Source organism: Saccopteryx bilineata, chromosome 1 (genome assembly GCF_036850765.1).
Source record: "Saccopteryx bilineata isolate mSacBil1 chromosome 1, mSacBil1_pri_phased_curated, whole genome shotgun sequence".
NCBI lineage: Eukaryota > Metazoa > Chordata > Mammalia > Chiroptera > Emballonuridae > Saccopteryx > Saccopteryx bilineata.
In genome coordinates, this window is record NC_089490.1 from 211,237,385 (window position 1) to 211,259,035 (window position 21,651).

The following is a 21,651-nucleotide window of genomic DNA, read 5'->3' on the forward strand; positions in this document are numbered from 1 at the left end:
ACTCAGCAGTTTTCTGGTGTGCTAATAATTACTTGCTCTTTCATTGATGGATGAGAGAAAAGTTTGAGTTGTACTTAATGTTTATTTCCACTTAAATCACCAGATCTTATCACAGTTTTCACGTTTTGTTTTTTGTAGGCTCATGCAACACTTCTGGGTTTGGCAAATACAGAAACTCGCTACTTTGCAAAGAAGAAAACCCTTCTTGGCTTGAGTAAATTGGCTGCATTAGCTTCTGATTTTTCTGAAGATATACTGCAAGAAAAAATTGAAGGTAAAAGAATTTGTACAAAGTGACAGACAAATCAGTCATGCTCTTGGTGAACTCCTTTAATAAGTTCTATATCACTTAATGGGATTCATTAGAAACAGGACCCATCTTTACTTTGAGGAAAGCTTCTTATTCATTGTTGTTACATAATTATTAAGTTATATGCCTGGGATTCTCTTTTTAGAGAAAAGTAATTTGTGTTTTAAATAAGAATTTCTAAAGAATAGATTCAAATGATTTGAACCAAGTACTCTGATGACACCCTTAGTGACTCTTATTCTGAGAAGAACTGCAAAGAAATCTTGACCTTCACTCTGGGGTCTGTTGTAAGTAGAGGTTCTGAAGTTCTTGTTTTCAAGTTCAGAACTTTTTTATGTCGTAACTATAAATCTATTTTGTGTATATGGTAGATTGAAAAAAGAATCAAATATATTGCTATATTTGAGAACCAAGGAGAAGAGAAATATAGACAAAATCTGTATTCTTGCATTTGAATTGGAGATATAAGATGGAATCATGATTATTTAAAAATGATTGGCTCTGTCCACTGAAGAGCCCTAAAAAAGCCATGACACCCCAGGAGTCTTATACGTACTCTCACATTTTGGTTTCTAACTACCATTTCTCAATAAAAGGAAATGAGGCCTTATTGAAGAAATGATCTTGGGAATTCTTGTTGGGCCAGAAGCAGGGTTAATACAGTATAGAGATATCAAACAACACAATAGGTCCCACCAGACTAGCCAAATTTGGGAATAATTTGAACACCAAAAGAATGACTGGAAAGGATTTTACTTTAGTTTGAAAAAGAAAAATCCATAAATCCATAATGATACCCAAAAGGGGAGGGGGATCAGTGAAACGTTTCTTTACCAAAAAAGAACACCAGCTAATGAATGCAGAAAGAATGATTGACTTGGGAAGCCACCATTTTGTGACCATGGTGTATAATGGGTCATTAAAGGACACTAGAACCATTGAGTTTAGGTGTTAAGGGGGAGAAGATAGTCTCATATTTTTAGAGTTTCATTGCACAGATCTGACAAATGTCATCACCCACGGTGAGACAAACTCACATTACATACTTCCTGGAGTGATGTAATTTGGCATATCTCCATCTGTGTGTATTCTTGCTCAAAATGTTCAACCTGAATATGATCTCAAAGGAACAATTAGATATATCTTGATTGTGGGGGCATTTAACAATATAGTCAGGCCAGTTGGCAACATGAAAGACAGAGGAAAAGGAAGCTGTCTTAAATTAAGAAGGCTAAGAGCCATGATAACCAAATACAGTGTGAGAGTCTTGATTGGCTCCTGAATCATCCCCTAAATAACCAAAACAACTGCAACAAACATTATGGAGTCAACTGGGGAAATTTGAACATATTTACTATTAGGCAGTATTGCTATATTGATAATAAATTCTTTTTTTTTTTTCAGATACAGAGAGAGAGTCAGAGAGAGGGATAGACAAGGACAGACAGACAGGAACGGAGAGAGATGAGAAGCATCAATTATCAGTTTTTCGTTGTGAGACCTTAGTTCAGTGGTTCTCAACCTGTGGGTTGCGACCCCGGCGGGGGTCGAACGACCAAAACACGGGTTGCCTAAAGCCATCGGAAATACATATTTTATTTAAAAATGTATTGTATAGTAAATATGTATTTTCCGATGGCTTTAGGCGACCCCTGTGTTTTGGTCGTTTGACCCTCGCCGGCGTCTCGACCCACAGGTTGAGAACCGCTGCCTTAGTTGTTCATTGATTGCTTTCTCATATGTGCCTTGACCAGGGGGCTACAGCAGACCGAGTGACCCCTTGCTCGAGCCAGTGACCTTGGGCAAGTTGGTAAGCTTTGCTCAAACCAGATGAGCCCGCACTCAAGCTGGCGACGTCAGGGTCTTGAACCTGGGTCCTCTGCATCCCAGTCCGACACTCTATCTACTGCGCCACCACCCGGTCAGGCGATAATAAATTCTTTAGACCTGGTAGTATTGTGGTTGATTGCCCTTGTTCTTAGGAGATGGATGCTAGCATTTAGAAGTGACCTGTCTGGCCTGACCTTGGTAGCACAGTGGATAAAGCATCCACCAGAAACACTGAGGTCGTCAGTTCAAAGCCATGGGCTTCCATGATCAAGGCACATGTGGGAGTTGATGCTTCCTGCTCCTCCCCCCCTTCTCTCTGTCTGTCTCTCCTCTTTAAAATGAGTAAATAATAATTACGTTAAAAAAAAAAAAAAAGAAGAAGAAATGACCTGTCATGATGTCAGCAGCTTTCCTAGGATTTAGGGGGGGAAGCAGAGCAAGGGCAGCAAAGGCTAACAGCAGGTGACCTATACAGCACACATCATAGTCTTGAAATTTTTATGTAGGTTTGAAGTTTTTCAAAATAAAATTGGTGGGAAGAATCTCAGCCATGTGGACAGGGACGATCTGGTGGCGAGGCTTAGCCACAGAATCCAGCCCCAGGTGTCTGGATTCAAATTATGCTGCTGTCATTTCTTTCCTCTGGGGCGGGGGTGTAGTGGAAGAATCTGGACAGAAATTAGATCTGGTCTCATATTTTCTCCAACTTACCAACTTTGAGACCTTGGGTAGCTGATTCAACCTCCTGAGCTTCCATTTCCTCATCTGTAAAAAGTGGGTACTTGTAAGGATCAGAGATATTGTGTGTGTTCCTTGAAAAAAATGTCTTAGGAAATCATGGCACTTAACTTTTATTATTAAAGTTATTTTTCACTGTTTGGGAGAATCTTTCTTGAGTCTTTTATTTTAAGCACAAGCAGTACCTGTTGTCCTAGAGAAGGTTATGTGTAGTCTGCAGGGCTGGCTGACAGTCTGGAAGGAGAGCCATTTATTAGCCGGACACCAGAAGTAGATTGCTATTAAGCAAAATATTTTAACATGGGTCTTTATTATGATATTTCTCATTCCCCCCCACCCTCAATATCATGGGTGCTCTGGTCATCATTTTTGCATTTAATGACAATTTTACCTTTTGCTCTCTCAACACAATGGAAATATCCATTGTGTTTAAGTAATTTCCTACAGACTCTTATCACAATGTGTCCAAGCAAAGAAAATAACTTTCTTTCTGGTTTTATAAATAATTCCTTATAGAAATTTGTAAATCTTCTGTTACTGTTTTGTGTATTTTCCCAGTCTGTTTTTATAGGTATGAAAATTACACAAAAATGTTTTAATTTTTTATAAAATTGGGATCTTGTTGAATAATACCAGTGTTCAATGAGCATGTATGTGCTTTGGTCACTTTATTTTGCTGTGGCTACTTGTTTTTGAGATTACATAGCAGTTCTCAACCCTTTTTCTCTACAATCCAGCACATTTTCATGGGCAGAGCCAGGTTATGGGGCTGCAGCCTGGATAGTTTATGGCAAGGAATAACCCCTTTCACCTCATCCTCTGGAGATAACCGTTAGTTAAGAGGCTTTATTTTGTCTAGAATATACTCATGGTGGCTTTTAAATAGGTCATCCCCTTAGTGAATGAAATTAGACTGGAAACTCTGGCAGGAGCACTTTAGTGAGTTACCATAAAATGGGTCTGGGAGAGCCCGGATTTAGGGGACTGTGCCTCACAAAATAGCCATCTCTTCTACCACTTCTTTAAGCAGCAGGGTGCGTTTCTTTACCTCTTCTCTCCCTGTGTAACTAGGTCTGGTTGCTGTGATAATTCACATGACTTGGATCAAACGATGAATATGTTTTAACAGAATCAGGACTCAAGAATATGCAGAATGAAAACACTCTAAGATCATTGATTAGTGATGATATTATCTTTAGAGATAATTCCTTTTTCTTTTAAAGTCAGATCTGTTTTATGACAGAACAAAAGCAAACATTGACTCCCCTCTGCACCCCCTCTCATTTTGCATTCTAGAAATGGCTGAGCAGGAGCGCTTCCTCCTGTACCAGGAGACCTTGCCCGAGCAGCTGCTGGCGGAGAAGCAGCTGAGTCTCAGCGCCATGCCTGTGCTGACCGCACCGCAGCTCATCAGCGTACGTGCTTCTCACATACTTGCCCCCTTTTTTGCTCTCAGAACAACCACAAGGTTTCTTGGGCCATGTAGTATAGTTTTTAAGAATAGTCATCCCTCCATGTCCTGTTTCCTAACAACTGTCCCCTGGCATAAGTTGGGAGCAGGACGCCAGCTAGCGGAAAGCAGTGAGTGGACCAGCCTCTGCCCTCGTGGATCTCCATCTGCTCCTAAAGATGCTTACCCAGGCAACCAGGAGAAATGACAGGTCTCTTGCTTTTCCAGTGTAAGACAGATGTGTACCATGAGATGCATTTCCGTCTTCTCTGTAAGAAGAATGATTTAAGGGCCAGGATTTAATAGTGTGACTAGCATCCCCACCCTTTCCCTCTGAAGCATACCCATTCCTAAGGGCATCACTAGGGTGTGGGCTGCAGTCTAGGGAAGATAGTTTTGTTACCATATCACTTGTAGCTTCAACTCTGCTTCTTTTCCTTTCAAGAAAGCATTTCAAATGCAAGAATGATACCATAAGATTACTTTGAATTTGATCTAATTATATTAAAAAGAAACAATTCAATAACATCAATATTTTCTCTATTAGTAATGAGTTTCTTATAATTGAGCTGATAACAGCCTCTGATATAGCATATTTAATTTTAAAATCTAATATGTTGTTGCTTGTATGACTTACCATTATTTTATGTATCAGTAAGAAAAGTCGTGCCAATTTTTACACTGATAGAACATCATTGTTTTTTGGTTTTTGGTTTTTGTTTTGTTTTGTTTTGTTTTTTGAGAAAGAGAGAGAAGCATCACCTTGTTCCACTTAGCTGTGCCATTGATTGTTTCTCGTATGTGCCCTGACCTGGGCTTGAACCAGTGACCTCAGGGGTCAAGCCATACCCTCAGGATTGTAGACTTTGGTGCTCTGGGCTGATGCTGTATCCACTGTGCCACTGGTCAGGGCACTACACCATTAACTTTTTTTTTTTTTTTTTTTTTGTATTTTTCTAAAGTTGGAAACGAGGAGGCAGTCAGACAGACTCCCGCATGCGCCTGACCGGGATCCACCTGGCACGCCCACCAGGGGGTGTCGCTCCGCTGCAACCAGAGCCATTCTAGCGCCTGAGGCAGAGGCCACAGAGCCATCCTCAGCGCCCGGGCCAACTTTGCTCCAATGGAGCCTTGGCTGCGGGAGGGGAAGAGAGAGATAGAGAGGAAGGAGAGGGGGAGAGGTGGAGAGCAGATGGGCGCCTCTCCTGTGTGCCCTGGCCGAGAATTGAACCCGGGACTCCTGCATGCCAGGCCGATGCTCTACCACTGAGCCAACCGGCCAGGGCCTACACCATTAATTTTAATGCCACATTCCAAGTTCAAAGACGTTACCATTGTAGAGAAAAAAGGATGTTCAGAAACAATGAAATTAAGTAATGTTTTTTAAGTGTTGTAAGACAATGAAAACAAGTAAATAGCTTTTTTTCTGAGTACTTCTGTTAAAGGATTGTGTACAATATTTTTAAATGAAATTTGTTATAAGCAGTTATAAAAAGATAGGAAAATTCAAATTGCTATTTTTAATAAGGCAAGTATTTTTTTTTGATTATAAAAATCACAGGAAATTTGCATAATACAGAAATGAGTATAGTCAGCTATGGTCTAACCAACCAGGGATGACTGTTGGTAACATGTTGCTGTGTGTTTTACCTTTTATGTAAAACTGTAGACCAACTTCATGTTTTATCATAGATCTCAACTTGTAAAACTATTTGAAAGGGCAACAATTCCAAGGCATAATAACCAGCTTTAAAAATGCTTAGGAATGCTAAAATGTATGGTACCTTGGTCTAAAGAATATAAATTCACTGACATTTTAAAAGTATATATACCAATTAATTACTGATTGAACATCTGCATGTTTTAAAAGAGTTTACTGTGACGCACATGAAGTGTAGTTTGGAAACCTGTTCTTACCATAAAAATACCTATAACTTACTTGAAAGACCATGACTTCTTTTCTCCTGTAATTTCTCTAGTCAATTATCTTTACTTAAACTAGTCCTCACCTGACTTTCATTTGCCATAGCTATATATCTGCGAAGAGAACAAAAGAGCTAATGAATATGATTTTAAGAAAGCTTTGGACTTACTGGAATATATTGATGAGGTAAGTAAAATCACTCACTTTAATCACAGGCAAGAATCAGATCTATGTAGGGTTTTCTGTAGAACTGAATACATACAACAGAAAAAAAATACCTTTTAGTCCTGAGGTGTTTTTTCTCTTCCATTTATTAAGTCATTATTAGTTCCTCAATTTATGTTGCTTTAGCAATTTATTCTTGTTAGTATTCAACCAAGAGAAGCTGTTTCTCAGCCTTTGGAAAAAAGGATTATAATGAAAATTCTGTGGGGTAAGTAATTGGCCTTGCAGTTGAAAGTAATTGTTTGGTAGCTTTTTTTTTTTTTTTTTTTTTTTTAAGAGAGTCAGAGAGAGGGATAGACAGGGACAGACAGACAGGAACGGAGAGAGATGAGAAGCATCAATCATTAGTTTTTCTTTGCACATTGCAACACCTTAGTTCATTGATTGCTTTCTCATATGTGCCTTGACCGTGGGCCTTCAGCAGACCGAGTAACCCTTTGCTGGAGCCAGTGACCTTGGGTTCAAGCTGGTGGGCTTTTTGCTCAAACCAGATGAGCTGGCGCTCAAGCCAGCAACCTCGGGGTCTCGAACCTGGGTCCTCTGCATCCCAGTCCGACGATCTATCCACTGCGCCACCGCCTGGTCAGGCTGTTTGGTAGCTTTTTAAAACAGCCATTCGCAACAACATGTATGGATCTTGAGACTGTCATGCTTAGCAAAATAAGACAGGTAAAGTCAAGAACCAGATGATTTCACTCATGTGTATGATGTAAAACTGAAAGCAGCAACTGAACAAACACAATCTCATAGTCACAGATAACCACATGGTAGTTACCAGAGGGAAGGGTGTGGGAGTAGTACAGGGGGCCAAACACATGGTGACCGAAGATTTGACTGCAGGTGGAAATAATGTAGTACACAGATCATATATTGTAGAAATGTACAGTTAAAACCTGTATAATTTTATTAAATAGTGGCACCCTAATAAATTTAATTATTTATTTATTTTATTTATTTATTTTTATTTTTTTGTATTTTTCTGAAGTTGGAAACGGGGAGGCAGTCAGATAGACTCCTGCATGCGCCCGACCGGGATCCACCCGGCATGTCCACCAGGGGGCGATGCTCTGTTGCAACCAGAGCCATTCCAGTGCATGAGGCAGAGGCCACGGAGCCATTCTCAGCGCCCTGGCCATCTTGGCTCCAATGGAGCCTTGGCTGGGGGAGCGGAAGAGAGAGACAGAGGAAAGAGAGGGGGAGGGGTGGAGAAGCAGATGGGCGCCTCTCCTGTGTGCCCTGGCCGAGAATCGAACTCGGGACTCCTGCACACCAGTCCGACGCTCCACCACTGAGCCAACTGGCGAGGGCCAAAATTTAAATTTTTTTTTTTGTATTTTTTTTTTTTTTTTTGTATTTTTCTGAAGCTAGAAACGGGGAGAGACAGTCAGACAGACTCCCGCATGCGCCCGACCGGGATCCACCCGGCACACTCACCAGGGGGCGACGCTCTGCCCCTCCGGGGCCTGGCTCTGTTGCGACCAGAACCACTCTAGTGCCTGGGGCAGAGGCCAAGGAGCCATCCCCAGCGCCCGGGGCCGTCTTTACTCCAATGGAGCCTCGGCTGCGGGAGGGGAAGAGAGAGACAGAGAGGAAGGAGAGGGGGAGGGGTGGAGAAGCAGATGGGCGCTTCTCCTGTGTGCCCTAGCTGGGAATCGAACCCGGGACTTCTCCACGCCAGGCCGACACTCTACCACTGAGCCAACCGGCCAGGGTCCAAAATTTAATTTTTAAAAAGAAAAAAACAGCTTGACTGGGCAGTGGCACAGTGGATAGAGTGTCGGACTGGGATGCAGAAGACCCAGGTTCGAGACCCCAAGATCGCCAGCTTGAGTGCGGGCTCATCTAGTTTGAGCAAAAGCTCACCAGCTTGAACCCAAGGTCGCTGGCTTGAGCAAGGGGTTACTCGGTCTACTGAAGGCCTGCAGTCAAGGCAGATATGAGAAAGCAATCAGTGAACAACTAAGGTGTTGCAACGGGCAACGAAAAACTAATGATTGATGCTTCTCATCTCTCCGTTCCTGTCTGTCTGTCCCTGTCTATCCCTCTCTCTGACTCGCTGTCTCTGTAAAAAAAAAAAAGAAAAAAGCAAGAGTTTTGGCTTTTACATTACGCTGTTTAAAATCTTAACCTTCTCAGGGTTTCTCATAAAATCAGATTATCAGAGAATAATCAGACTACTTTATAAGTTATTAATTGGCTTACTCTTCTGTGTAGTGTTAATGTTTTAAAGAAAGGGAAGTTTTTTTAAATTATGAATTAAAGTGAACCAGTAGTTATGCAGAATTATGAGGTAAAGTAACTCAAATTTTAGCATGTATTTTTTAAAATCAGGACTTACTGATGAATTTTTTGTTTTGTTTTGAAGGAGGAAGATATAAATATAAATAATCTGAAACTGGAAATCCTTTGCAAAGCTCTTCAAAGAGATAAGTATGTTCTCATAGCATGAATCTAAGATATGGTTTTGGTAAAGTACTCTTTAGGAATATTATGTCATATATCAAATAATTTTGTAGGCCCTGGCCGGTTGGTTTAGTGGTAGAATGTCAGCCTGTATAGATATCCCGAGTATAGATATCCCGAGTTCATTCCCAGTCAGGGAACACAGGAAAAACAACTATCTGCTTCTCCTCACCTTCCTCTTTCCCCTTCTCTCTTCCTCTGTCCACCTCTTCTTCTCTTCCTCTTTCCTCTTTTCCCCTCTCCCCCTCTCCCCTTCTCCTCCCACAGCCATGGCTCAATTGATTCGAGCAAGTTGTGCCCCACACACAGGATGGCTCCCCTGCCCCAGGCACTAACAATAGCTCAATGGCCAAGCAGTGCCGCAGATGGGCAGAGCATCGCCCCATAGGGGGCTTAGGTTGAGGCGCATGCAGGAGTCTGTCTCCCTGCCTTTCCTGCTCTCACCTAATTTAAAAAAACAAGTTTTGTAACCTAATTGTATTACATCATATACTAATAAATTATTAAAAATTTAGTGGTGGCATTATTAATCTTACATTTTTCATTCAGTAATTACAGGGGCTTGAGGACTTAGGACAACTGGTACTCTATTTTTGATTTTAAAATTTAGACTCAGTTCACACAGAAGTCTGGCCAGTTCTGCCAAACAAGACTTGAGGTTACTTTTTCTTTTTTTAATAAGAAGTGATTTTGCCTGACCTGTGGTGGCGCAGTGGATAAAGCGTCGACCTGGAAATGCTGAAGTCGCCGGTTCGAAACCCTGGGCTTGCCTGGTCAAGGCACATATGGGAGTTGATGCTTCCAGCTCCTCCCCCCCTTCTCTCTCTCTGTCTCTCCCTCTCCTCTCTAAAATGAATAAATAAATATATTTAAAAAAAAAAAAAAAGAAGTGATTTAATAGGAAGTGATTACAGTTGGGGATTGGCACCCCCTTCTAGGTGTGAAGACCTCTTTTTGACATCCATCTCCTTCCTGCAGAGGATTCTTGTCTGCGGTGGCTGAGACAGACTAAGAATAATCAGCTGTAGGGATGGGCTGTTTCTAGCAAAAGGATTTTAAAGAGAGCATGATTTGGATGCTAAAGCATTTCCTACTCATGGATTTCTTTTTCTCATGGTGTGGAGAAATCAGAATAGAACTATTTTTACTCAAGTATTTCTTCCTCTGATCACTCCCAAATAGTTAAAATTATTAATTTGGTCTTGGAGGTCACCCTCTGAAGCATCTAGCTCTGCCTGATTCTCCTTCCTAATCATAACTAAATATGCTGTAATTTGACTGGAATTTCTGGCTTTTTGTTTGACATGTGGAATATATACATTGATTACTATAAAGCAATTGTTCTGTGTGTTTGGATTTCAGTAGCAGATAATCTAAACTAGATAAAGCAAACTTGCATACCAGATGCTGGTTACCTACTTTTACAAAGACCAGAAAATGTTAAAACATGTGTGACTATTGCCTATGCCCTGAAACATCATAGTGTGGGGCCCTTACTGGATTTATTACATCTGTGTAGAAATTCCTTGGAAAAGAAACCTCACTACTTGGTTTTGATATCAAATCCATAATGGTTATATTTGGTGAATAGCTACCTCAGTGCAGCATCTTGTATTTAACTTAAAGACTCTAAGTATAGTCAAATTTAAAACTCCTTGTTTAAATAATTTGAAAAAGTCACTGAACTCAAGGTTTGCCATGCCTGTGCCCCTATCAAGACAAAACCACAAGAGCAAGCAGATGTCATTCATTTCAGGTATGTCCATGGTTTCATTTCCTCCTTGTTTTCTTTTCTAGCTGGTCCAGTTCAGATGGTAAAGATGATCCAATTGAAGTATCTAAAGACAGTATATTTGTGAAAATCTTACAGAAACTTTTAAAAGATGGTAAGTGGAATTATAACATTACTGCTCAGTTTCAGAAATGTTAGAACAATGAGGATTTGCCAAAGTGTCAGGTGCCAGGATGGTTTAAGATTAAACAGTATCATTCAGAACTAGAGAGATTTATTTAAAATTAAGGAAGGGCTCTATTTTGTTTGTAGGTGAGGGGTGGAAGTATTGAGCAAAAAAGGACAAATAAAAGAGAAACTCATGGACATGGACAACATGGTGCTGATTGAGGAGGGCCGGTGGGGTAGAGCTCTAACCAATTAAGCTACCTGGCCAGGGCCTGTAAAAGCTATTGAAAATTCAGTAGTCCTAATTGGATATGCATTTTATCCATCTTGCTGACATTTCTACACATTTGAAAATTTTCTATACATATGTCAACAATATACATTATTTAATCCACATAAAATCTGTCCAACCCAGTGCCTGGTACATTTTGTAGTAGCCACTCAATAAACATTTGTTCCTTGAACATTTAGAATTATTTTGCAGATTCATAGCCCCAGCTTTTCTGTACTAGATTCCATTCTACAGTCCCTCATGTTAGAATCATTGGCTTAACCAAGTGAAATGAAGGGGGACTCTCAGAGAAGTGCTGTGGAACTAAACGCACCAACTAATATTTTGAGGGTAAGGAAAAACAAATTCAATGTTTGCATTTCAGAAACTTCTACCTTAGAGCCTATCTACCTTGATCTCTTAGCTTACTTTTCAGATTTTAAGCCTCCATTTGTAACTGACTAAATAAATGAAAATGCAGTTCTGTAACTAGATTACTTGGAACTTGCTCAGAAGTGACCTGGACTTTTATTTATGAAAAATTGATTTTTGACCACCCCACATTAACAGTAGATTCCATGAGGGCTTTCATTTTCAAAGATGAGTAAATAACATAAAGGTTCATTAATTAAGCCTTTTCATTATCAAAATTAAAAATGAAATGATGAAGGAAGGGATATAACAAAAGAAAATATATTTTGCTTGAAAATGTAAAATTCAGAAAGAGCAAATATGTATCTCTAAGACTGTCTTTTCCATAATTGGAATTTGAAGAAATAGCTGGATGTGGGTGATGGCTCTGTATGGCGGGGGCTCCCCGGCAGAGCCTAATACGTGATTAGGAAGCACTTAGACCCCGATGCTTTCCATGAAGTTCTCAGGAAAGATCACAGAACCGAGTTGTGGCTAATTAAGTATTCAGTGCTAATTCAGGGTGACTTTGCAGCTTTTGCTATTCTTAGGTTATAAATCATAGATGGGAAGGAATCAGGAATGGGAAGTTATAATTTTACAAAAAGTTCCTAAATTTTGACCAAAGGACAAAAACAAGCGGAAACTATTAAATGTGTGTGTGTGTATAAATAAAAGGTATATGTTCATTATGACAAGCCAAGGACATTTATTTTTGAAACCTTTTTAATAACATGACTTCCCTGTACAATAGTAAATGTCTTTAAAGGACAGATTCTGGAGGTAGAGAGATATAAATATCCTCACATTAAATTTCACAGACTATTTCAGCCTGTCGCATGAATTCCTTCTGCAGATGTACTTTTTTAATTAGCCACATGGAGCCCTTTGGTTTGTTTTCACCTGTTATTGAAGTACATTATACATACAGCAAAATGCACATATTTTCAATGGACATGGAATTCAAAATTTTTACTAATTACAAATATTGATTGACTTACAACCTACGCAACTTACAATTATTCGACTTTACGACCATAATCGCTAGCCACGACTGCTTCTTGTCTGGCAGCGCAAGCGTTGCCCGGCTGAGCGTACAATAGTGCGGACCAGCTTCCGCCAGCACTACCATCTCCGCGTGCACCATTTCAACTGTTATCCCAGACTCCGTACAGTAATTTGTGTTTTGTGTCTTGGATATTTGTCATCAAACCCCTCCCAAGATGTCTACCAAAAGGAAATTATCTTTGCAAATATTAAACCAGTTGTACTGGTAATGCAGTGTTTTACTTAAACCTGACAAATATAAAAATAAGAAACAAAATTTATGATATATAACAATAGTGAAAGAAAATTATGATAAAATATGACTTAAAGATTTTTATGCCTGACCTGTGGTGGCGCAGTGGGATAAAGCGTCGACCTGGAACACTGAGGTCGCCGGTTCGAAACCTTGGGCTTGCCTGATCAAGGCACATATGGGAGTTGATGCTTCCTGCTCCTCCCCCTTCTCTCTCTCTCTGGCTCTCTTTCTCACTCCTCTCTCTCTAAAAAATCAATAAATAAAATATTTTAAAAATATTTTTATAACATCATTTCACAGTACTGTACATATAGCCTACTCAACTTACAACCAAATCGTGTTACGACTGCTCTGTCGGAACCAATCGTGGTCGTAAGTTGAGCACTAGCTGTAGTCACCAGCATTTAATAGTTGAGATGAGGTTGTACAAAAGTCTTGTGTTCTGACTCCTTTTAAAAATCAGAAGATTTGCCTACAGCAGCCTGGCCAGCAGTCAGCTGGAGCCGATGAGCTGCCCCTTCTGGATGGGGCTACCGCTTAAAGTGTAACAGACCCAGACCGCCACCTTGTGCCCTCCCTGCCAGACCTCTGTATTCATTCAGCTTTCGTCCCCTGCTCTAAAGAAAAGAAATGACCCATCAGGTGTTAGGTCTACCCAGAAGGCCTATATTGTAGAAACAAATCAAATAAGATGTTAACTTTTTTAGAGAATTGATCTTATAGAAATTAATGTGATATTTTTACAAGTGTAACATTATAGAGAATTTGGCTTTATTAAAAGTGTTAATGGTAATAAATGAATATAATTTGGATTTAGCCTAATAATATTTATTAATCCAGATTTTTATTGTATACCAAGTACAAAAAAAATGATGCTAAGCTCTTTGAGGGCATTAAAAATAGGATTGTGAGAACTTTATGGTAATGTAACAAATTATAAAAAGCATTTTATTTAAAATTTTTCTTCCGGTTTTCTTTATCAAATGAGAAAAATTATACACACTCTTTTATAACTAACCAGACCTCCCAATTAAAAAAATTATTTATAAAATTTAATTTAACAGGGTGACATTGATCAATAAGAGTACATGGGTTTCAGGTGAACTGTTTATTGTGTTGTGTGCCCATCACCCAAAGTCAGATTATTTTTCATCACTATGTATTTGTCCCTCTTTACTCCTTTCCCCCTGGTAACCACTTCACTTTTATCTATGTCCATGAGTCTCATTTTTATATCCCCAGATCTCAGTTTAAGCAGTCTGTTTAATCAGTGCTCATTGGCTTCCCAGCTCTCCTCCAGAGGACTGATAAAGAAATTATTCTTCCACTACATAATTTTAGATTTAAACTTTAGTACATCTCTAATACATTTGGAGATACTGTAGCTAGCTTTCATGAAAGGATTTCAACTAAATTACTTCCCAAATAGGAGAATATATCATTGTTTGAAATACTTGTTTTCAAGTGATTATTAATTTAAAAAAAAACAACAACACACAACTTCCCCATTGGAGGAATGCTTACAGCTATAGAGAAAAATGAAAAGATTCCAGGTCTTATTAAAGACTTGAAATAGATTGGTTATTTTAGCCACCAAGGGGAAAAACACTCAAGCCTCTTCTAAGAATGTCATGTGGTTAGACTTGCAAATACGTTTGACAGATGGAAGGAATTTCAAAGAGTATTTCCCAATAGCAGAGTGACATTACAGTTTAAATAGAAGCACAGGTGTTTTCATCATCAATCATCCTAATTCAAGTTTTATGAAAGTAAACACTGACTTTCTGTGTTTGTGTCTGTAGGCATTCAGCTCAGTGACTACCTACCGGAGGTGAAGGACCTGCTACAAGCAGAGCAGCTCGGAAGCTTGAAGTCCAATCCTTACTTTGAGTTTGTTTTGAAGGCAAATTATGAATATTATGTCCAGGGACAAGTGTAACTTTTTCTAAAAATGGTTATTGTTGCTGAAAATCTGTTACAAAGTTAAAAAAAATGTTAGGCCTTGAACATCTAGCAGTTTGTACAGTTTTATAATATGTTTTGCTGAGGTTTTTTATTATACGTATATACTTTATTTCAGGGGTCCCCAAACTTTTTACACGGGGGCCAGTTCACTGTCCCTCAGACTGTTGGAGGGCCGTACTATAAAAAAAACTATGAACAAATCTCTATGCACACTGCACATATCTTATTTTAAAGTAAAAAAACAAAACGGGAACAAATACAATATTTAAAATAAAGAACAAGTAAATTTAAATCAACAAACTGACCAGTATTTCAATGGGAACTATGCTCCTCTCACCGACCACCAATGAAAGAGGTGCCCCTTCAGGAAGTGCAGCGGGGGCCGGATAAATGGCCTCAGGGGGCCGCATGCAGCCCATGGGCTGTAGTTTGGGGACCCCTGCTTTATTTGGAAGCTACTGATAAACAACTATATGGCTACAGTTTTGTTTTATAGGTACATTATATTTTTCTCACCTTTTCTCCACCTGAAATTTGTTAGGTGTTGTTTCCATGCTCAAGACCTGTTCTTGTTCATCTCACTGCAACCAGTTTCCAGTGTTCTGTCCTGGTTCTGACTACTTGGATCCTTATATTACTTCTGTGCTTCCATTTCTAACTAAAAACCACAGGATTGCACTAGATTGTCTCTGAAATTGCTGTGACTTGGGACATGATGCACTGAAGGAAAGCTGGGGTTATGTTCTCTGTTTGGTGAGGGCAGGTTGGAAATATCTAGTAAGATAAATGTGAAATTTCACTTATAAACAAAGAATTATAGGACTAAATGGCAAAACAGAGTGGGTCTAATGCATGTGACTTTGGTAACTAATTCATTGGGAAAACTTTAAAACTTCTATGTAAATAAAGTATTAAACGGAAGTATTTTAGTAAATAAAACATTTGTGCCCTGGCCAGTTGGCTCAGCGGTAGAGCGTCAGCCTGGCGTGCAGGAGTTCCAGGTTCGATTCCCGGCCAGGGCACACAGAAGAGGCGCCCATCTGCTTCTCCACCCCTCCCCCTCTCCTTCCTCTCTGTCTCTCTCTTCCCCTCCCGCAGCCAAGGCTCCATTGGAGCAGAGTTGGCCCAGGCGCTGATGATGGCTTTGTGACCTCTGCCTCAGGCGCTAGAATGGCTCTGGTTGCAACAGAGCAGTGCCCAGATGGGCAGAGCATCGCCCCCTGGTGGGCATGCCGGTGGATCCCGGTCAGGCGCATGCGGGAGTCTGTCTGACTGCCTCCGTTTCCAACTTCAGAAAAATACAAAAGAAACCCAAAACATTTGTGTGGCTTTCTTTTTAGTGTTGATATTAGTTAAAATCTTTTAGTCTAAGGATTCAATCAGCTTTGTGTATTTTTAGGATGATTTACACTGAATTACAGTTTTATCTCAGTCTGTATAACTATTATAAAGCATGTATAATGGCTAGAAACCATTATAAATTTTCTTAATATGGCAACTGGTTTAACTGAAAAGCAGTGGTTCTTAAAGCTTCCTTGTCTTGACTCAGTTTTTATCCAGTTTTAAAGAAAGATCAGAGATTAAACAGGGAGCTGCTGGCATAGTCACTCTTTAGTCCAGTTGAAGGGTCACTAAACAGCTTGCTACACGCAGCTGAAAAGGTCAGAAGGTAGACAGGGTGTAAGAGACTCCAGTTCCTGGTTCCACAGCATAACTGTCGTGTGTACCCTGCACCCCACCCCTAGGCTCCAAATCCAGCCTTTGAATGTGTTCACAAGATGGGTGAAGGGGGCCATTTATATTAATCAAAGGAAGGATATTAACAGCCACCTCTTTTTCTGTTTGTGACTTGTGTTTTGGGCAGTATCAGTGTCCAGGTTAGGAGGATAGTGAAGTTAGGAAGAGGGACTTGTCCGATGACAGGTAAGAAGTAACAGTAATGGTGAAATTAGGCCTAAGGTTTTGAATATTTTTTTCTTCTAAAGTTTTAAAATTGGTCCCATAGGATAAGCCTTTCTCAAAGGATTACTGATGTTTATGTAAATTAAGTAACTGATGACAAATTATAAAAGTGCTGCAAAGGTGAGTGTGCTTTTTAAGGTCTGAGAAACTTCACTGACTTGAAAAAGGACCTTTTCCTGTCCTTGAATACTGTTCTGAGGGACACAGTGGCTGGGACAAAGTCAGGGGAAGGCTGTGGATTTGATCACAGGCTCTGTGAACTTGTGGCTGTCAAGGATGAAGGCAGAACTTGAGATACATTCTAAGGGACGTGCAGAAATCCTTTGTGGGTGCAAGGCCACGGATACCCACAAATCCGTTTTTTAAGAAAGCTTTTAAAAACTGGGTTGTGTTTCCTTTTTTACTTTGGGGTCTGGATCATAGTTTGCCTGAAGCCTCCCCCGGCAGTGTCCTGGGGCCAGGCAGGCATCAGTGGGTGGCTCTGGCTCTTTGAGGCATTTCATCTTCTCCGGTAACAATGGAGGGACAGCCACCTCAGTGACCTTAGACTTGCTCTGTTCTCATCCGACACACTTGCGTCTTCTGAGGCTGATAACTGCAAATATATGTATTTAAATAATTTAGCCCTACCTACTTATTTCTGGACATTTTACTGGGAATTGATTGAAGGGAAAATGACTTTACCTATTCTGATGTAATCTGCTCATTAAATACTGAAGTACATTTTAAAAAAACAATCTTGTGTAATTCTAACAACAACAACAAAAACTTAGAAAATGTTAAACCTAGCCTGACCATGCTGTGGCACAGACTGGGACACGGAGGAACCAGGTTCGAAACCCCGAGGTCGCCAGCTTGAGCACGGGGTTGCTGGCTTGACTGGGATTATAGACATGACCCCATGGTCACTGGCTTGAGCCCAAGGTTGCTGGCTTGAGCAAGGGGTCACTCCATCTGCTGTAGCCCCCTGGTCAAGGCACATATGAGAAAGTCTATGAACAACTAAGGTGCTGCAATGAAGAATTGATATTTCTCATCTCTCCTTCCTGTCTGTCTGTCCCTATCTGTCCCTCTCTCTGTCTTTGTCACACACACACAAAAAAAAAGAAAATGTCAAACCTATTTTTTTAAGTATATGGAAGAAAATAAATTTAACCAGCCAGAAATAACTTCAGTTGCCATTTTGAAATATATCTTAGAATGTTCTGGACAGTGAGTGCATCCTGTTATATTCTGTGACCAACTTCTTTTTATGTGAGATATTGGAAGCATTTCTGTGTGTCCTTCACCTAAGTGCAGTAAGTCCTCACTGTTGGTGGGTTCTGGGAACTGCAGCAAAACATATAATGAACCAGCTTGACCACAAGCTGATTGATTTAAGTCCAGTTAAGTTCCTAGGCATCTCATTGTTACAGTGACCTGTTCGATGAAAGAAACATTATTTGAGGACCTGCTTTTTCTCAACTTTTTTTTTCATTCATAAAGAGTCTTTGTATGTAGTGTTTTCCTAATCACTCTGTTCCTCTACCCCCATGAAAGTTTAATATCATGGATATACTGTATATCTAGTTATGTACATGTCCTTTGAAGGCTACAAGTCACTGTAATAGCTAAGATTTTTTTTTTCACCCCTCCAAGAGCCAGTTCTTCCCCCCTTGAGAAGGCTTGTCTTCAATATTCTTCAAAATACAATTTTTACTGACTGCATGATTCTGCCACTTGGTAGTATCAGTATTGAACAGTTCTCTCTTTATAATAATCTTAAAACACGGGTTAATGGTTTTGGTTTCATTTGGGTTTTGTTGCGTTTTTCTATTTTAAATAAAAATGCTGTAATAAGTCTGTACAAAAATCTTGGTGCACTCTAAATACATTTAAAATTAGATGAACTTGCCTAATCTGTGGTGGCGCAGTGGATAAAGCGTCGACCTGGAATGCTGAGGTCACCGGTTCAAAACTGGGATTACCTGATCAAGGCACATATGGGAGTTGATGCTTCCTGCTCCTCCCCTCTTCTCTCTCTCTCCCTCTCTCACTCTCCTCCTTCTCTCCTCTCTAAAATGAATAAAGTCTTTAAAAAAAAATTAGATGAACTCTTCCTATTGTTTGTAACGTGTGTTTAATGAACAGATGTAATCTTTTTTTAATGTGACAGAGAGGGACAGACAGGAAGGGAGAGATGAGAAGTATCAATTCTTCATTGCAGCACCTTAGTTGTTCATTGATTGCTTTCTCATATGTGCCCTGACCCGAGGGGGGGGGGCCTATAGCAGATTAAGTTACTCCTTACTCAAACCAGCAACCTTGGGCTTCAAGCCAGCGACCATGGGGTCATATCTATGATCCCACGCTCAAGCTGACAACCTCATGGTTTCGAACCTGGGTCCTCTGTGTCCCAGCTCAATGCTCTATCCCCTGTGCCACTACCTGGTCAGGCCAGACAACCATTTTTAATGTGTTTTGCTAACCTCTCAGTTGCAGAGAAGGCTATGACTTCATTTCAGGATGCCCTTGGCCCCTTAATTGGAAAAGATGCCTAGAGGGTCTCATGTTTCCAGAACTGTACTAAGTTTGCGGAAAGATAAAGGAAGACAGAAAGCAGTCCTCGCCTTTCCCTGACCTCTCGTGAGAGGGAGCAACCATCCTCACTGCTGCGGATCTGGGGCATGTTGTCTACCTCACTGAGCCTTGGTGCTCTTATTTTTATTTTATTTTATTATTTATTAAGAGGAGAGGTGGCAGAGACAGACTCCCACAATCACCCCAACTGGGATCCACCTGGCATGCCACCTATAGGTCCAATGCTGTGCCCATCTGGGGCGTTTCTCCAATGCTTGGCAACAGCTCTTTTTAGCACCTGAGGCAGAGACTGCTGAGCCATCCTCAGTGCTTGGGTGGCCAACTTGCTCAAACCAATAGAGCCATGGCTGCTGGATGTGGGGGGGAGAAGAAGGAGGGGAGGAGAAGCAGATGGTTACTTCTGTGTGCCCTGACTTAGAATCAAACCCGGAACATCCACTCACTGAGCCGACACTCTACCACTGAACCAACTGGCTAAGACCGGTGTTCTTATTTTTAAAATAATAGCACCTATCTTATTTACTACAGGATAGTTAATAAGTTTAATGAAAGCATATAGCATGTTTTACAAATGCATGTTTAAGTTGATAGGCAACATGATAAAAGGCTTAGGCTAAGCAAGATCGGGATATACAGATATATGAGGGCCAAGACTGGAGAGAAGGGGATGTGGGTACACTGACTGACTTGGAGCAAAAGGGCCTTGTCAGAGTTATCGGGAGCTGAGGCCTCACCCTTCGGAGCAGGAGCTGTCAGGCAAACCCTCCAGGCTGACCTTAGTGTGAGTTCTCAAAAGGATATGCAGGCAGTCCCCGCTTAGACAAGAGAACAGCCCTGGTGTGCTCCCCAGAGGCGTACATGTATGGAGTTGGCTTTTCCCTCTGGTCATTAGGTCTGTTCCCTAACCTAAGCCAATGAGAAGTCGACAAGACCAGAATAGGACTGAGCTGCCCATAGTGACCTGTCAGAGACTATTTAAGCCGGCCCGCATTATGGACAGAGAGCAGATGTCTGGACCTGTGTTCTCAGGACCCATCTTCCCAGGGTTCGCTGCACTGGCAGACCTCTCTTAGCTGTGAGTGGTTTTTATTCACAGCTTTCCATGTGTGTTGGAATTTATAATAGACTCTGGGCTTAGAAAAGCTTGCTCTAGAAGAGAGAAGAGTTGCGCTGAGTTTTGGAAAATATTAAAACCATTCTTTAAAATGTCAACAAATTATTAGGTATTTAGTGAATTATAGCACACTTATTCCCACATTTAAGACCAAAATTGAAGCTATTCTCCACCCCCCACACACACACACACCCCTTTTACTACAGGTATTAAAAATGAAATGTACTTCTGTCAATTATTCATTTGTTCTCTGAAATAACTGAAAAGGCTAAACATGAAACCCTGATAGCTTTTAATAGAGGGTGGATGACCCTCTATACTCACTAATAGGCCCTGTACTACCTCCTTATTCTTTGACTTTGATCATTTTTAGGAAGTGCTTCTGATGGGGCTACAGAGGAGGGTTACATGTGCTTTTAGGTTCCCCAGGAGAGCCTGCACCTGTCCCAGTTGCTGAGTTCCACTATCAAATGGCAATTGCACCTATTTTGGTAACACTTAAGCACATCAGAAAAATCAATGGTTCCATTCTGGCTCGCTCCTCATTGCTGATGTACTCCTTTAAAGCATGTCCCTGAGTTCATCACAGAAAATTGTTTCTCCTTGTGCCTTGCACAGCAAGGTTAAAACTGTTCTCATCCTGGAGCACCGACTGGATAACCTGTGACCCCCCCCCCCCCACTCCACCTCCTTACAAGTAGATCCAAACCCTAAAAAATTTAAAAGGCATAGGCCATATAGCAGGGGTATAAATAGAAGTGCTCAGCCAGCCCTGGTAGACGGTGACTTGCTACTGGGAAGTGGCCTGGCCTTGGCGAGCATCATCCTCTAAATATAAAAATGAGTTTGTTCAACTTTTGCAGAAGGAAAAACTGCTGCCTGTCGTACAGTGCAATGTTCTTGCCCTCTTTATTGAGAGGAAGGACGAGCAGGGCTTCCTCGAATAAGAGCACTCACCTCGGGTCCTGCGCTGTGACCCTCCCGTTTCAGTCCCAGCAGGACACTCTTAATGAGCCCATCAAGGTGTGGGGTTGGGGCGCTCAGCTTGGCTCACCACAACCTGGGGCCTCTCAGTATGCGAGGAAGAGAACGTCTCATAAAATTCACATTTTTCACCAACCCCTGAGCGCCGCTGCGCATCACCCTGTCACCCAGGCGGACAGCTCCAAGTACCCTGGCTTTATGCCTGGAGCTGCCAGAGCCAC

The 21,651-nt window shown here is 40.9% G+C and overlaps 1 protein-coding gene and 2 long non-coding RNA genes across 4 annotated transcripts in view; 1 reads left to right on the forward strand and 2 right to left on the reverse strand.

Annotated features, from left to right (window-relative positions):
* NUP133 (nucleoporin 133) overlaps nt 1-18,226 on the forward strand; it is a 61,085-nt gene extending 42,859 nt beyond the window's left edge. Inside the window, exons 21-27 of one of the 2 annotated variants that reach the window (XR_010726020.1) lie at nt 139-274; nt 4,175-4,293; nt 6,358-6,438; nt 8,843-8,907; nt 10,738-10,826; nt 14,628-14,907; nt 15,246-18,226. Coding sequence is in view for 1 of the 2 variants with exons in the window: in XM_066234926.1 (XP_066091023.1) it covers nt 139-274; nt 4,175-4,293; nt 6,358-6,438; nt 8,843-8,907; nt 10,738-10,826; nt 14,628-14,764 (627 nt within the window). In the remaining variant the exon portion in view is untranslated. Of the gene's footprint in view, nt 1-138; nt 275-4,174; nt 4,294-6,357; nt 6,439-8,842; nt 8,908-10,737; nt 10,827-14,627 lie in introns of both variants that reach the window. The other variant, XM_066234926.1, reaches the window with a different exon arrangement.
* LOC136308019 (uncharacterized) overlaps nt 1-21,651 on the reverse strand; it is a 172,941-nt gene that overhangs the window by 108,617 nt on the left and 42,673 nt on the right. The window lies entirely within an intron of this gene.
* On the reverse strand, nt 120-21,647 carry LOC136307925 (uncharacterized). The gene is made up of 5 exons (XR_010726022.1): nt 21,404-21,647; nt 4,516-4,597; nt 3,064-3,156; nt 2,852-2,905; nt 120-255 (listed from the first exon to the last, which is right to left on the reverse strand). It is a non-coding gene; the product is annotated as an uncharacterized lncRNA (long non-coding RNA).